General features: G+C 42.7%; 5 protein-coding genes across 7 annotated transcripts; 2 read left to right on the top strand and 3 right to left on the bottom strand.

Annotated features, from left to right (window-relative positions):
• Positions 1-275: 275 nt before the first annotated feature.
• LOC108056732 (coiled-coil domain-containing protein 137) lies at positions 276-1511 on the bottom strand. Its single transcript, XM_044395710.2, has 2 exons — positions 1348-1511; positions 276-1298 (listed from the first exon to the last, which is right to left on the bottom strand). The coding sequence occupies exons 1-2, from the start codon at positions 1428-1430 to the stop codon at positions 374-376; spliced, it is 1008 nt and encodes a 335-aa protein (XP_044251645.1). The 5' UTR covers positions 1431-1511; the 3' UTR covers positions 276-373.
• Positions 1512-1723: 212 nt separating this feature from the next.
• Positions 1724-4871, bottom strand: corolla. Its single transcript, XM_017140646.3, has 4 exons — positions 4704-4871; positions 4350-4640; positions 3535-3722; positions 1724-3475 (listed from the first exon to the last, which is right to left on the bottom strand). Exons 1-4 carry the CDS (start codon positions 4819-4821, stop codon positions 2309-2311), a joined length of 1764 nt encoding a protein of 587 aa, XP_016996135.2. The 5' UTR covers positions 4822-4871; the 3' UTR covers positions 1724-2308.
• A 680-nt stretch (positions 4872-5551) lies between these two features.
• ND-24 (NADH dehydrogenase ubiquinone) lies at positions 5552-7826 on the top strand. Its single transcript, XM_017140650.3, has 3 exons — positions 5552-5714; positions 5846-6364; positions 7564-7826. The coding sequence occupies exons 1-3, from the start codon at positions 5676-5678 to the stop codon at positions 7732-7734; spliced, it is 729 nt and encodes a 242-aa protein (XP_016996139.2). The 5' UTR covers positions 5552-5675; the 3' UTR covers positions 7735-7826.
• Positions 7827-7964: 138 nt separating this feature from the next.
• LOC108056719 (chromobox protein homolog 3) lies at positions 7965-11536 on the bottom strand. Of its 3 annotated transcripts, none has more exons than XM_017140649.3 (4): positions 10935-11536; positions 9806-9949; positions 9287-9742; positions 7965-8709 (listed from the first exon to the last, which is right to left on the bottom strand). In XM_017140649.3, the coding sequence occupies exons 1-3, from the start codon at positions 11331-11333 to the stop codon at positions 9308-9310; spliced, it is 978 nt and encodes a 325-aa protein (XP_016996138.2). In that variant the 5' UTR covers positions 11334-11536; the 3' UTR covers positions 7965-8709; positions 9287-9307. The 3 variants fall into 3 exon arrangements, with proteins under 3 accessions (XP_016996138.2, XP_070074344.1, XP_070074343.1); XM_070218243.1 differs by having other exon boundaries at positions 9318-9739; XM_070218242.1 differs by having other exon boundaries at positions 9318-9742; positions 10935-11534.
• A 217-nt stretch (positions 11537-11753) lies between these two features.
• LOC108056717 (probable ATP-dependent RNA helicase DDX10) lies at positions 11754-14475 on the top strand. The gene is made up of 2 exons (XM_017140645.3): positions 11754-12261; positions 12319-14475. The coding sequence occupies exons 1-2, from the start codon at positions 11881-11883 to the stop codon at positions 14419-14421; spliced, it is 2484 nt and encodes an 827-aa protein (XP_016996134.2). The 5' UTR covers positions 11754-11880; the 3' UTR covers positions 14422-14475.
• Positions 14476-15472: the final 997 nt, after the last annotated feature.

The following is a 15472-nucleotide window of genomic DNA, read 5'->3' as shown; positions in this document are numbered from 1 at the left end:
TCAGTGTTGCCAGATGAGCGTTTTGCAGTACCCTAAAAAATACCAAACAGTCGATATTTCCGCCTGAAAAATTGTAAAAATATACCAAAAATATATACTACTCCGCTTTAGTCTGGTCACACTGCGGGAAGTGGCGGTTTTATTTAAATTAAATTTATATAATTTGCAAAAAGTGTTTGTTTTTTTGGTAAAAAATGTTTGTTTTTTTGGTAAAAAAATAGATTTACTAAACATCTTATGAATTCATCAAACATTCTATACCGAAACTTTGTCCAGTAATTAACAAATGCAATTGTGTAACATTAGTGATAAAGTACAGGGTTTTTAGGACTAAAAAAAATAAGATTTAAACTTCGAAATCTAGTCTAATTCTTCAGGCATCCGCTGTCGTTTTGTTTTTGAGCTGACGGTACAGTAGTACCATCTTATTGCGCTCGGACTCGAGCATGGATCTGGTGGCCAGGGGCAGATCCTTGCGCTTGCCCTTCATCTGCGCCTTGGTGGGCGTTTTAAAGGCGCCCTTGGACTTGGCGGCCACTTTAAGCCGGCTTCTTTCATCCTGCTCCTGCTGATTGGACTGATTTTGCTCCGGATCCAGCATGTTCTTGAGCAGCAAATTGCCCTTACGTCCTGGTCGCGGCACCGTCTCGCTTTTCTCCGCCTTGCGTGGCAGTACTTTAATAGAAGGCGGCGCATGGACAATCTCCCCGAAGGCCACCACATCTCGCTTGTATTCCGTGGGCCCGGCATTCTGCTTCTCCTCCGTTTCGACCTCCTGTTGGGCCTCCCGATAGGCTCGTTTCACCAGCTCCCTGCTGGTTTTCGCATCCATTGTGGATTTCTGCGGGATTGGCGTCTTTCGGCGTCCCTTTTTGCCCGCCAAACGTTGCTCCTTTTGCTTCTGCTTGAGCAGCTCGTCAATCTCGTTCTTGGGTCTCTTTTGGACCGTAATCTCGCCTGTTTTGGGATTCCGTATCACATTTACGCCGTACTTGGCCTCGTAGTGGGCTTCGCGGACGGAGGCGCTGGTTATGCGGTTCACCCGACGCAGGTAATCCTCGTCCGTTTCGTTGGCGAACTGCTTGATGTTACGCGTCTCCTTGGAGGCGCCGGCGGAGGAAGTAGCTCCCTTTTTGCCGCCTGGCGCGGATTTGGGCCGATCCTCCCGGCCAATTTGTCCCAGTTTCAGCCGCTTCCCCGTTTTGGTGGCATCGGCCAGCTGCTGGAACTGCCGGAACTTGAAGGACACCTGCTGATCGTCCACTTTAACAGGTGGGTTATTGGTTACCTTGGAGAGTCTGCAATGTGGTGGTTAGCAAGTGCTCCTGATTCGGGTAAATTACTCACTTTTTCTCCTTCTGCTCCTGCTGCTTGAGGGGGTCGCGAATGCCGTGGTGCTTGCGCACGGGAATCTTTCGCTTTCGGGCCATTAAATGTGTGTGTTTCGTTCAAGTTCCTCCAAAATAAAATAAATAAATCCAAATAGAAAAACCAAACTCGTGGTAGTGGTACCAAATACCAAATGCAGGGAAATACCAAAATATACCAACCACATACCAAATGAAAGGTCCCGTTTAGCGCGGACAACAACCAGTGGCGCCAAAACGAACACCATTTAAATGTGGAATCTTTAAAGATCATTGAAATTTTAAACTCATTTATATAGGATTAAATATTTGTTAATTGTTTGAACCTATCTTTAAAATAAAAGTAGTTGACCCAGTCTGTTATTAGAGATTATTTATTACTCTGTTTTTGATATAATTTAAAATAATAAATTTAGAGCCTTCAGTGGCCTTTTTCTATTCTTTGGTCTTTTTACACAGCATTTAAATTTCACAGAATGTTTAAAGCGTTTTTTCAAAGAATATTAATTTCATAGAAAGTTTAAAGTTTTTTTTTCAAAGTATTTAAATTTCATAGAACGTTTAAAGTTTTTTTTCAAAGAATTTAAATTAAATTTCTTAAAAAGTTTAAAGCTTTTTTTTCAAAGTATTTAAATTTCAAAGAACGTTTAAAGTGTTGTTTTTTTCAAAGTATTTAAATTTTGTTCGATAATTTGAAATGTAGCAAGAGTATACCAAGTTCGAAATGTTTTAAAAGAAATAGTGCATATAGCATTAAAGAGAGCGCATTAAATTCGAATTAATGTACTCTCTTAATTTAGAAAGTATGTCTTTTGAAAACATTTAAGGCATCTTAACATCTTCGGTGATGTTTCAATATTTTAGGTACTACAGCTTTGTGAAATTATTCTGTTGTTCTTCTTGAAGAACACAGTAATTTCCTGTTGATATACTTTCGAAAATTATAGTATGTACGATGGACCATCGAGTCCAACATCGTTATCATCGCTGAAGTTCAGCAGGTAGTCATCGAGCGCATTGCTTTCGGGCGATGCGAATTGTAGAATGTGATCATCGTTGCTCTCGAAGGTCGAGGGCATGGGTTGGGCCATTGGAAACTCCTCCACCTCCTGCTCTTCGTCCAGTTTGATTCGCTTGGCCTGGGAATCGATGGTATGATCCATGGCATGTTTTGAAAACTGACTATTGGTAAAGCGGTTGCGAATGCCACTGGAGGTGCTGGGCACATCGTCGTTGTCCTCGGGATACAGGACTCTACGTGGTGGAATAATATCCACATTGAGTATTTCCGGTTTTTCGGGGGCCAAGTCCAAGAACTTGGCTTTTCCGGCCCCCTCATCGGGCTCCTCCTCGCCGGAAGCCTCCCCACCGGATTCCTTGTGCTCCGATCCGAATTCCTCTATCTCTGATCCGGATTCCTTGTCATCTGAATCCGATTTCTTTTCGTCTGAATCGGATTTCTCTTCCGGCATCTCTACCTTCTTTACTTCCTCACTGATTTCGATTTCATCGTCTGATTCAATCTCGAATTCCCCATCTGAAGATTCCTCCAATTCCTCTTCGGATACCTCTACTTCTTCATCGTCTAATGGAGGATCTACTTCTTGGTTACGTTCTTCTGCCTCCTCCGAATCGGTTGGCCAATCCGGCTCCTCCACCTCCAAAATCTGGTTGAGATCCGGCGACGAAGCAAATCGCACTCTCTTCGCTGGCGAGCAAAACAAGAGATCGGGATCCTCCTGCTCGCTTTCGTCGCTCGCCCTTTTCAATTGAAATTTATCCAGGAAGTCAAAGGCTCGTAGTGGTGACTCCTCCTTCTCCTCGTTACCTTCCTCACTTTCATCGGTTTCCTCGACTGCCGGCTTCTTGACCAAAATGGATCGTATCGGTGCCTGCTCCTCCTCGCTGGCCTCCATCTCGCTTTCCTCGACCTCATCGCTGTCATCCTCGGTGGACTTCTTGAACAGAAAGTCGTTGAGAAAGTCCGTGGCAGATGCTTTTAGCGAAGCCTGTGGATCATCGCCGGCTTTCATGTCGTCCATGTCATTTTCCACACTATCCTCCTCTTCTTCGGCACCACCATTTTTAATCAAATTCATTTTTTCAAACTGAAAAAAAGGGAAATTTGTAAAGAAACTAGTTTGGTTATTAAAAAAAACAAACCCACCTGCGCCTGCAAAGCGTTGATACTCTCGCCCATCTTCATAATGTTGAGTGTCTTCTTGTTACGATTATCCTTTAGATCCCTAATCGTAATTGTCCACTCGAGATCCAAGTGTTCCAGTCCTTTATCCACGCTTGCCTTTGACTTCTCGGCCTTTGCTTCGTCAGCCTGCTCCAGGCGCATTTCCTTAACTGCAATTAGGCACATTTTATTTGAAAAGAATGATTTGGGATGCATGGTAAACTAGATAAAGCGAGAAATCTTGTATGTTTCAAGTTTTAAAGGTAAAGTTTTGAGGTAACTGGTTTTAAGATTGTAAGATCTAGGATCATTCCCACATTTGTATCCCACAGGATCTTATCTTTCGTGAAAAGAATGATATATGATGCATGGTTAACTAGATATAGCCAATCTAAAACTTTTCTAATGGAGTTACTTATACATTTCAAGTTTTAAAGGTAAAGGTTTCAGGTAATCGGTTTCAATATTTTAAAAGTAAGGAAAACCTATGGTTCTAAGATAATTCTTTTATGCCACAGGATCTTATCTTATGTGAAAAGAATGATTTAGGATGCATGTAGAATTAAATATAGGGAGAAACTTAATATATTTCAGGTTTTAAAGGTAAATTCAGGTAATCGGTTTCAAGATTGTTTTATAATAATAATTCTATTATCCCACAGGATCCCATCTAATGAGAAAATAATGATTTAGAATGCATGGAGAACTAGAACTAGCGAAAATCTTAATATATTTCAGGTTTCAAGGGTTTCTAGATTGTGGAAGTATGTAAATTCAATTATCCCACAGGATCTTACCGACATCGCGTGACTCGAGGAGCCCATTCTGTTTATTCTCGTGGTCAGCACGAGCCTCCTGAACCTTCGATTTGCTCTCCGCTCGCTGCTGTTGCCGCTCAACCGTGTAGTAGAGCGAGTCCTGGAGCCCCACTTCCACGAGCAGGTTCTCCATCTCCATTATCTGCGCCAGGCAGCCCTGCATCATTTCGTTCGCCTCGCCCATGTCGTCCTCAAATTCCGTCGCAATTAGTGCTCCCTGTGTGGCAAGGGTGGCGTCTATCATCAGCTGCTCCAATTCCGGGCGAAGCGCTGTGGACAAGCAGAGACATGTTGCGATCGCCATACTTAATTTCGGGGTTTTCGGCCACTCACTCTCAAACTCGTCGATTAGTTCCTCCTGCAGACTGAGCTCCTCCTCCAGCTGCCCCAGTAGTTCGTTATTTCGCAAATTCCGTGCCAGAAACTCCCTTGCTAGCGGAAATTCATCCATTTTCTGGCCTGCTTCACCTGTCGATAAGTTTTCTTTCAAGTTTGCGCGTTTTCCGATTGGCAGTCAAGCTTATCGTTTTCGCAGCCAGTGCTGGTAGATGCGACATGAGTTGCATATATCGGATGCTGTGCGATATATATCGATTGAATTAAAATAAATAAATAATTACAAAAATTGTTAAGCCAAAGAAATAAAGCAGTTAAAAAATAATCCTGTAGAATTGTTCGTTAACTCTAGGCAGAAGCAGGTTTTTTTTATTGATATAACAATGTGAGATATATAATGAATTAATTGAATTAAAATAAATAAGTAATTAAAAATCATGTTAGCCAGTATAAAGCCAGAGAAATTAAGCAGGTAAAAAAGAATCCTGTGAAATTGGCCGTTAGCTATAAGCAGAAAAACGTTATTTTTTATCGATATAACAATGTGCAAACATTAATGTAAATTGTTATAATCGTTGAAGACCTATTCTAAATTCATTTTTTTTAAAACGGTCATTTTAACAAGTTTTTTACCTGTACCTGCTTGATAAAAGTAGCTATAAATCTGTAAAAAATAAAAAATCAAATCTTAATAAAAAATCAATTATTTTAATGAAAATTGCGCTTATCTTAAGGTTGGAAAATCAACAAATTCCTTTTTTACCGTTTCATTAAACGTCTTTCACCATTAAAAGTCACTTGTGAAAACGGTCCATCTCTAACCCACCTGGCCAGTGTTGGAAAAGGCCCCCCCCTGAAATCAGCTGTGAGCGGTGCTTGTTAAAAAAAAAAAAAAACTGACAGCAGGCAACGAACTTCACATAACATCAAAGCCAATTTTCCGCTTTTCAATATTTTGGAAACGCCAGAATGCTGACGAACTGTGCCTCCAAGACGCTGGCCGCTGTGGTGAGTAGCGAAGCAACAGCACCCGAAATACCCATTAAATTCGAGGGGCGATGGAACCGCAGTTCTCTACGGCGATTATATAATTCGTGCCAGGAAAACAATAACATTAAGGATTTCCCCAAAACTTTCAGCGCGCCAACATTCGGGCCATTGCCACCGGAAGTGCCCGGGCCAGCGATAATCTGTTCGTGCATCGGGACACGCCGGAGGACAACCCGAACATCCCGTTCGAGTTCACCGCGGAGAACAAGAAGCGCGTGGAGGCGATACTGAGCATCTATCCGGAGGGCCACAAGCGCGGCGCCATGATCCCTTTGCTCGATCTCGCCCAGCGCCAATACGGCTGGCTACCCATCTCCGCCATGCACAAGGTGGCCGAGATCTTGCAGCTGCCCAATATGCGCGTCTACGAGGTGGCCACCTTCTACACGATGTTCATGCGCAAGCCCACCGGCAAGTATCACATCCAGGTGTGCACCACCACGCCCTGCTGGCTGCGCGGCTCCGACGACATCCTCGAGCAGTGCAAGAAGCAGCTGAACATCGGCGTCGGCGACACCACCAAGGACAAGCAGTTCACCATCTCGGAGGTCGAGTGCCTGGGCGCCTGCGTCAACGCGCCCATGGTGGCGATCAACGATGACTACTATGTGAGTAGTCTATGGGGTAGATTTATTCTAAATTCCCACCTAAAAAGACATTGTTTAAGTCTCATCAACTAAACAATCTAAAAAGCAGATTAACTATTATTGTACATCCTTTGTTATGGGTTTTTTGTAAGCAATCTTTAATTTCTGGACTAGATCCTCACCTAAAAAGTCATCTTTAAGGTCTCATATTATTGTATACCCTTTATGTTGAGTATTTTGTAAGCAATCCCTGATCTTTGGGGTAGATTCATTCCACATCCTCACCTAAAAAGTCATTTTTAAGGCCTAAACAATCTGAAAAACATATGAACTATTATTGTACATCCTTTAAAATGATTATTCTGTAAGCAATCTTTGATTTCTGGACTAGATTCATTCCACATCCTCAACTGAAAAGGCATCTTTTAAGGCCTCATCAACTAAACAATCTGAAAAACAGATTAACTATTCTTGCACATCCTTTGTAATGGGTTTTTTGTAAGCAATCTTTGATTTCTGGACTAGATTCATTCCAAATCCTCACCTAAAAAGTCATCTTTTAAGCCTCAACAACTAAACAATTTGAAAAGCAGATTACCTATTATTGTAAATCCTTTATTGTTTGCCACCTTGACAATTTTCCTGGTTAATTTTGCCAAAAAATCCCATAGATTTCTTTACATTTTCTATTTAGGATTATTTTTTCGAATTTTTATAATATCTCTTGCTGTTTTGCTGTTTATTTTTTCCCAGAAATCCCATAGATTTCTTTACGTTTTTTATTCATAATTTATATTGAAAATTTTCATAATATCTCTGGCTATTTTTCTGTTTATTTTTGTCCAGAAATCTTATAGATTTCTTTGCATTTTCTATTTAGAATTTATGTATAGAATTTTCATAATAACTCTTGCCATTTTCCTGCTTAGTTTTGCCCAAAAATCCCATAGATTTCTTATCATTTTTAATTTAAAATTTATATATCGAATTTTCATAATGAATTAGTCTTAATTTAAAGAAAGAAGGCCTACAAAAGTGTTCTACTTTATATATATTTGACTTTGTAATCTAAACAATAAGCCGTAATTTACATATTCTTTCTTTTGGTAAATCAATCTTAAATAGGGGTTTTTAATTTAATTAATTTTAGAACGCTTTTAAACACTCATTTTATAGCCTTCCCTTGTCCAAAGTTAAACATTTTTTCCTTTGCTTTCCAGGAGGATCTGACGGCCAAGGACATGCAGGACATCCTGAACGACCTGAAGGCGGGCAAAATATCGCCGCCCGGTCCTCGCAACGGTCGCTTTGCCAGCGAGCCGAAGGGCGAGCCCACTTCCCTGAGCGAGGAGCCCAAGGGTCCTGGCTTTGGCCTGCAGGCCGGCCTCTAGATTTCTCCAGAGGATTGGCTGCATGGAGCGCAGAACCTATCACTGATTGTCGAACGAAAGTTAAATAAATATTAAGCAACTCTTAGAGGTCATTGATATATGCGTTTTGATTTCTTTCGGGGAAAATGCGATATATTGTTTATTTTTTGTTATTAAAATGTATTTTAAAACTAAGAAGAAGCCGCCGAAAGTTTATTTCACCAAGGAGAACCCCCCGAAAAATCTGCAGCTTGTGTGCATTTTTGACATCGTTTACATTTATTAATTATACTTCATATTACTGGAGGCTTTTTTGGCCCCTTGCTAATTATTATGTAATTACTTTGCGTACACTATGGCGTACACAATTATGAATGGAGACGCTTGGGAAGAAGTTAGTTAAGAGGCTATTTGCAGCTGTGGCAATTACTTGCGAAGACAAAACTTGGGCTTTCGGCTTAGGGCTAAAAGATGTGTGTGTGTATTTTTTAGGTCTACTTTTATGGTTGCTTAAATTCTACGCTGGTTGAGTGCAGCACAACCAGATATAATACTACATATATGCATACTGTGCTGCATTCAAGCGCCCGACCTCTCACTTAAGTGCTAGATAAATCTGTATTTCAGTATTTTGTAATGTGTTGCTTGTCTGCATTTTTTCGGGGGTCATATCGTGCTCCATCTCGACTCCTGACCTCTCCAGCTCCACAACACTCCACGTACACCGCCCGCGTGTGTTTCCTCGTAACCAGGAATTGCAAATAAGAGTTGAGTTTGCCAGAAAACTCTTAGTTCTGCAATTTCATCAAACGAAAAATTGACAGCAAGAGTTATTTGGCGAGAGATCAACTCTTCTTTGCCATCCCTGCCTTAAACCAATGTCGAAAAAAAAAGTAAAAAGTGTACTAAAATCCTATTTTTTAGTGCCGCCTCCGCCGACGACCACTTCGAGGGGGCGGGGCCGCTGCCTTTCCTCAGTCCTCGCCGTAGAAGACGCTGCAATAAAGGGGTAAATATTAATAGTTAGTTTCAGAGCTATTTAGCAAAACTACAAAGAAAATAATAATACAAAAAGGGACACAGAACTCAGAAAAATTAAAAGAAAAAGCCAAATGTTGTGATCTTTGAAAGTAACTACATTAATTAAAATATAATAAATAAAATATAAACAAAATAATAATACAAAAAGGGACCTAGAACTCTGAAAAATTAAAAGAAGAAGATAAAAGTTGGAAATAAATTAATTTAAGTATAATAAATAAAATACAAACAAAATAATAATACAAAAAGGGACATAGAAGGTATTTTCTTACTTAAAAAATTAAAAGAGAAAGCCAAAAAGTTGTGATCTTTGAAAGTAACTACATTAATTAAAATATAAAAAATTATAGAAAGTCAAACTGAAGTTCTCTAGACATTATGGCATTAAAAAATATTTAAAATTAAATGGAAAACGAGAAAATGTCTACCCAAAGCAGGTTTTTTTTCGGAAAAACTCAATAATAATACAGGATTTAAACCATAAAGAGTTTCGACTACAAAAATTACTTTTGAGCTGTGGCATTATTCTAACCTTATGCTGTATATAGAGATTTTAAACGCACCGGTTCTTGGCGGCAGCCCGTTTGGAGGAGCGCTCGATGCGATTGTGAATATTTGTCCTCGGGTAATATTCGTTGACGAGTCGTTTGGTCTTTTTGGGCGATTCGCGCAGCTCCTTGGTCTCCACGTTCTTCTGCGTGACCAGGTCGCGCTTGAACTTCTCGATGAGGCCCTCGCATGAGAGGTTCGACTCGGGCTCCCAGGTGTCGTCCTTGGCGCCGAATCCCTTCCACCGAATGCGGTACAGGCCGCCCTCGGCGTCGTCGACAAAGTCCACGATGCGCTCGACAACCCACTCCTTTTCGGGATCAGTTGGAGCAGCGGCGCTCTTCTTTGTGCCGCCGCCGCCGCCGGGCGGACGACCACGACCGCCGCCTCCCGCCTTCTTGGCGCCCTTGGCGGTCTTGCCTTTGGGTTTGGCCTCCTGCTAAGCAATGGAATTGGAATATAGGTTAGAATCTATAATTTTTAGTTTATATCTTTCACTTACCTTGGCCCGAAACTGTTCCAGCAAGTAATCGCAGCTGAGATCCGCCTCCAGCATCCATGTGTCCTCCGCCTTGGTGTATCCCTTCCAGCGCACCTGGAAGTAGGTGGCTCCCTTCACCGTCTTCTGGCCCACAATGGCCTCCACCTGGAAAAGAGAAGGTTTTATAACTTATTAGAAGATCTGATTAGAACTTTAGACCTGGGAACTCTTAAAGATTGAGATAATAAATAAGATTCAATGGGTAATCGAGTAAGAAATATGGTAATTTATCAAAACTAAATAAAATGTAAAATAGATTTAACCTTATAAACAGCTTTAGTACTAAGAACTCATAAAGATTAAGATAATAAATAAGATTTGGTGGATAATTGAGTGAGAAATATGGTAATTTATCAAAACTAAGCATTTTAAGATAGATTTAACCCTATGAACAGCTTTATTGGAGGAATAAGCTAGTATTTAGAACGTCTGATCAGAAGTTAAGTCTTAAAAACTAATGAAGATTTGGAAAATAAATAAGATTTCGAGTGGAAAATATGGTAATTTATCAAAACTAAGTATTTTAAAATAGATTTAACCTTATAAATAGCTTCATTGGAGGAATAAGCTAGGTTTCAGAACGTCTGATCAAAAGTTAAGTCTTAAAAACTAATGAAGATTAGGATAATAAATAAGATTTCGAGTGGGAAATATGGTATTTATGAAAACTAAGCATTTTAAAATAGATTTAACTCCTCAGAACTCTCAAAGATTAGGATAATAAAGAAGATTTGGTGGGTAATCGAATGCGAAATATGGTAATTTATCAAAACTAAGCATTTTAAAATAGATGTACCAAGATCTAACCTTATAAACAGTTTCATCGGAAGAATAAGCTAATTTTCAGAACGTCTAATTAGAAATTATGTTTTGAGAACTCCTAAAGATTCAGATAATAAATAAGATTTGGAGTGGAAAATATATTTATTTATCAAATAAATTTAACCTTATAAACAGCTTTATTGGAGGAATAATCTAGTTCTATGATTCAATTGAGACAATTATTCCAGACTATTTAGAACCAATTGGAAAGTGAATAAAGTGTTCTACTGGAAGACCTATTTCGGGATACATGAAGAAGGACCATTACCTCGTATTCCACCTCGGCTTCCTGCTCGTCCAGGACGGCATCCTCCTCGGAATCCTCGTTAGCCAGAGCCTTCTTGCCATTTTTGGCGGCTGCATTCGACTTGGGCCTGCCCAGCTTGCGCTTCTTGGGGGCCGATGAACCACCGCCGGAGGAGCTGGTGGACACCTTGTTGTTGTTGCCATTGTTGAGCGGCAGGTCGTCGCTGTCCTCCGATTCGGAGCGCACTATCGGGCGGGCCTTGCGCTTGTTCAGCGGCTTCTTAGACGACGAGACCGATGTGGAGCGGGAGGCCGAGGAGCCGGTGTCCCCATCGTTCTCCTCGCCATCTGGGGCGGCACCGTTCCTCAGCTTCTTGCGGCCCAGCTCCTCGACCGCCTTTTTCTTGCCCAGCTTCACCATGTTGCTATCGTATCCGGTTGGTTGGTGGATTCTGGCCGGGATGTGCCAATTGTTTACGCTCCCTTTTTCCGTTTGCCGCGTATCTGGGAAAACAATATACCGAGTTTTTTCTTTTTCGACGACTGCGGACTGTACACGATGTTAGAAAGTTCTGACTTTCCCAATTTCCCCGACGCGAGCGCAAATGGTCCTAAAATTGGAAGTGGTGTCTTTGGCAGTATATAAATACCGGAAAAATACCGCAAAAAAAAACTTACACACAGGGAGCCACGAAATACAGCCCTGCGTGCTCACATAAATACTTATTTCATTTAGTTTACAAGAGTAATTAATTAGCTTATTTTCTTTTAGTTAATTAGTTAAAAAATAGAATTTTACTTTATTTTAGAAAGTCTTCCATCTGGTCTGACACTTTCCAACACTGTTTTCAAACCTAGTGGTGGCAGAAAATCGATAGTCCCCGAATCGGAACTCGTTCCATCTCTAATAGCAACCGCGTGCGATTCGCAATCGGAATCTTGTCCAGCTTGTCCAGCAAACAGAGGGAATGCAGCGCCAGAAACCCAAGGGACCGGGCAAGCCGGGTCCGCGCTTCAAGCCGGGAGCGGGCAGAGCCAAGGGAGCACCCGGTGGTGGCGGCGCCAACAAACTGAAGCGTCCGCGCCAGGAGTTCAACAAGTCCAAAGTGGCCGCCACCGATGCGGAGATCCGGGAGCTGCAGGCCAAGTACGCGGAGATCGATGCGCCGTCGATCAAGAAGTTCGCCCAGTTTCCGCTGTCCAAGAAGACGCTAAAAGCGCTTTCCGAATCCAAGTTCCTGCATCCCACGCAGGTGCAGCGCGACAGCATTGGACCCGCCCTGCTGGGCAAGGATGTGCTGGGTGCGGCGGTCACGGGCAGCGGCAAGACACTGGCCTTTCTCATACCCGTAAGTTTGCCCTTTAGGAATACCCGAAAATAGCTTAATTATCCTATTTTTTTACAGGTTTTGGAGCACCTGTTTGTAAACAAATGGTCGCGCAGCGATGGCGTGGGCGCCATCATCATCTCGCCCACCCGCGAGCTGGCCTACCAGATCTTCGAGACGCTAAAGAAGGTGGGCAAGCACCACGACTTCTCCGCCGGCTTAATTATTGGCGGCAAGAACCTGAAATTCGAGCGAACGCGCATGGATCAGTGCAACATACTCATTTGCACACCCGGCCGCCTGCTGCAGCACATGGACGAGAATCCGCTGTTCAACACGAGCACCATGGAGGTGCTGGTTCTGGACGAGGCCGATCGGTGTTTGGACATGGGCTTCCAGAAGACCTTGAACTCGATAATTGAGAATTTCCCGCCCGTGCGGCAAACGCTGCTCTTCTCGGCCACGCAAACGAATACGGTGCAGGATTTGGCGCGGCTTAATCTTAAAGAACCGGTCTATGTGGGCTACGGAGCAACGACGCCTAGCGAAGGAGAAGCTTCCACTTCCAAAGCGACGCCCAACGGAGCTATTTTGGCCCTCCCCGAGCTGCTGCAGCAGAGCTATGTAGTGCTCAACCTGGAGGACAAGATCACCATGCTGTGGTCGTTCATCAAGAACCATCTGAAGCAGAAGATCATTGTGTTCGTTTCCAGCTGCAAGCAGGCCAAGTATCTCTACGAGATCTTCTGCAAATTGCGTCCCGGCAGCCCGCTGTTGGCTTTGTATGGCACCCTCCATCAGGATCGTCGCATCGCCATCTACGAGGATTTTCTGCGCAAGAGCCACGTGGTCATGTTCTCCACGGATGTCGCTTCGCGTGGCCTCGACTTTCCGGCCGTCAATTGGGTGGTGCAGTTGGATTGCCCCGAGGATGTCTCACAGTATATCCATCGAGCGGGTCGTTCGGCGCGCAACAAGACGCGTGGCGAGTGTCTTTTGGTTCTGACGCCCAGCGAGGAGGAATACATGATTGGCGCCCTCAAGGATCAGCTGAATATCAACATACGTTGCGTGCAAATCGATCCGAAGAAACTTTTCTCGCCGCGCGTCAAAATCGAGGCCTTCCTGGCCCAATTTCCCGAGCTGCGGGCCACCGCCCAGCGTGCCTTTGTCTCGTACATCAAGTCGGTGTTCCTGCAGCGCAACAAGCGATTGTTCAATGTTTTTAACCTCGATCTGGATGCCTTTGCTCAGTCGCTCGGTTTGGCGGTCACGCCGCGCGTTCCCTTCCTCGAAAAGTTCCTCTGGCGGCAGAAGCAGCTGCAGCAGCAGAAGGAAAGCGAAAAGGGCGTTGAAAATCCCGTTCCCGTTCTCAGCAAGCTGACCAAACAACAGAGCTTTGGCGGCGGCTCCGACGAGGATACAGATGACAGCGATGACGAGGACTTTATCAAGGTGAAGCGCAGGGATCACGATGTCGAAGGGGAGCCAGTGCAGCTGGAGGAGATCGACGAGAAAAAGGAGGAGGACGAGGACCCACTGGTGGTGCCCAAGCGCGAGAAGCTGGTCACCAAGGCCTCGCTGGCCAAGAAGGCGCTGAAGAAGAACCTGCAGGTCAACTCGAAGCTCAAGTTCGACGAAGAGGGCGAAACGCTGGCCGATGATCGCAGTCAAATGAAGGCACTGAGTGCCAGAAACCGCACAGAGAATCAGGACCAGAACGACGACGACGATGGAGGCATCAATCTGGTGCTATCGAAGGCACTGCTGACCGAGGAGGATCAGTACGACAAGCAGCGATTTAGGGAGCTGGTCAAAAAGCGACACAAACTGCAGCGCGACAAGCTGCGCAAGAAAACGGAGGAAGCCAAGGGAAGTGACGAGGAGGAGGAGGAGGAGGCTGCTGCTGAAAATCCCGAAGATGCTGACAGCGACAGTGACCATTCGGTGGACCTCTCCTGGCTCCCCGATCCCGACAAGATCTACAAAAATAAGGATCGAAGTGCAGTTGCGCATTCACAGCCTGAATCGGAATCAGGCGATGCCACCGACGATGATGGGAAAACGGACGACGATGAAGACGACTCCGATGATGAGCCCGCCTACAAAAAGTCCAAGCTAACGAATAAGATGACTCTGATGGACACGGAGGCCATTGCGGCCAGTCTTTTGGGTAGCTAAGTAAGGGGCTCGACTGTGTGAATAAATTAATGCCAATTATTTTTTAAATAATAATGAGTAATGTAATAGAAATGTGTTGTTATTGTTACTTAAATTATTGATTTTGTATTGATTGGTTAAACCGAAAGCAACTGTGAACGTAGGGCTTCAAATTTTATGCAAAAATAATCTTTTTTTGTGGTTTTTCAGTCGTTATTTGGTCAAATCAAGGCCCACAGCTAAAAGAATGCCTGTTTTGAGCAGCTAACGACCTAAACTAACGATCCCCATCACTTTCAGGAAAATTTATTTTTTGATCAATTTTCGCTTTTTTGATAAGGGGTAACATCACGATTTTTTGCGAAAAATTGCAAAATTTAAAAATTTCTAGGTTTGAATGCCAATCGATTGGGAATTAAATAACGAGTTCAACGAGGTATGACATTCCGTATTTGCACCATTATTTCCAATGTTATGGCCAAAATGCTCATATTTTAGGGTGGAAAATATGGATTAAAATTTTCGACGAAAACAACCTTTTTTTGTGGTTTTTCGGTCATAATTTGGACAAATCAAGGCTCACAGCTAAAGGAATGACTGTTTTGAGCAGCTAACGACCTGAACTAACGATCCCCATCACTTTCACGGAAATTTATTTTTTGATCAATTTTCGCTTTTTTGATAAGGGGTTACATCAAAACTTTTTGCAAAAAATTTGAAAAATTAAAAATTTTCAGGTTTAAATGCAAATCGATTGGGAATTTAATAACGAGTTCAACAAGGTATGACACACCATATTTGGATCATTATTTCCATTTTTATGATCGTAAATACCAATTTTTTTGGGTGAAAAATCAGGATCATGATTTTTGGTTAAAATTTGATTTTTATTGTAGATTTTTTGCTGTAACTTGGACAAAAATGGTCCCAAATCAAAAAGGCGCACTGTTTTGAGCAGCTTACAACCTTATAATTAATATCAGTGCGATTAGCGACTGATTTGAGAAAATTAAATTTTGACCCAATTTTCGCTTTTTTTGTAAGGGGTACCATCATAATTTTTTCGAAAAAT

Source organism: Drosophila takahashii, chromosome X, assembly GCF_030179915.1.
Source record: "Drosophila takahashii strain IR98-3 E-12201 chromosome X, DtakHiC1v2, whole genome shotgun sequence".
NCBI classification, from domain to species: domain Eukaryota; kingdom Metazoa; phylum Arthropoda; class Insecta; order Diptera; family Drosophilidae; genus Drosophila; species Drosophila takahashii.
This window is presented reverse-complemented; position numbering and strand designations above follow the sequence as displayed.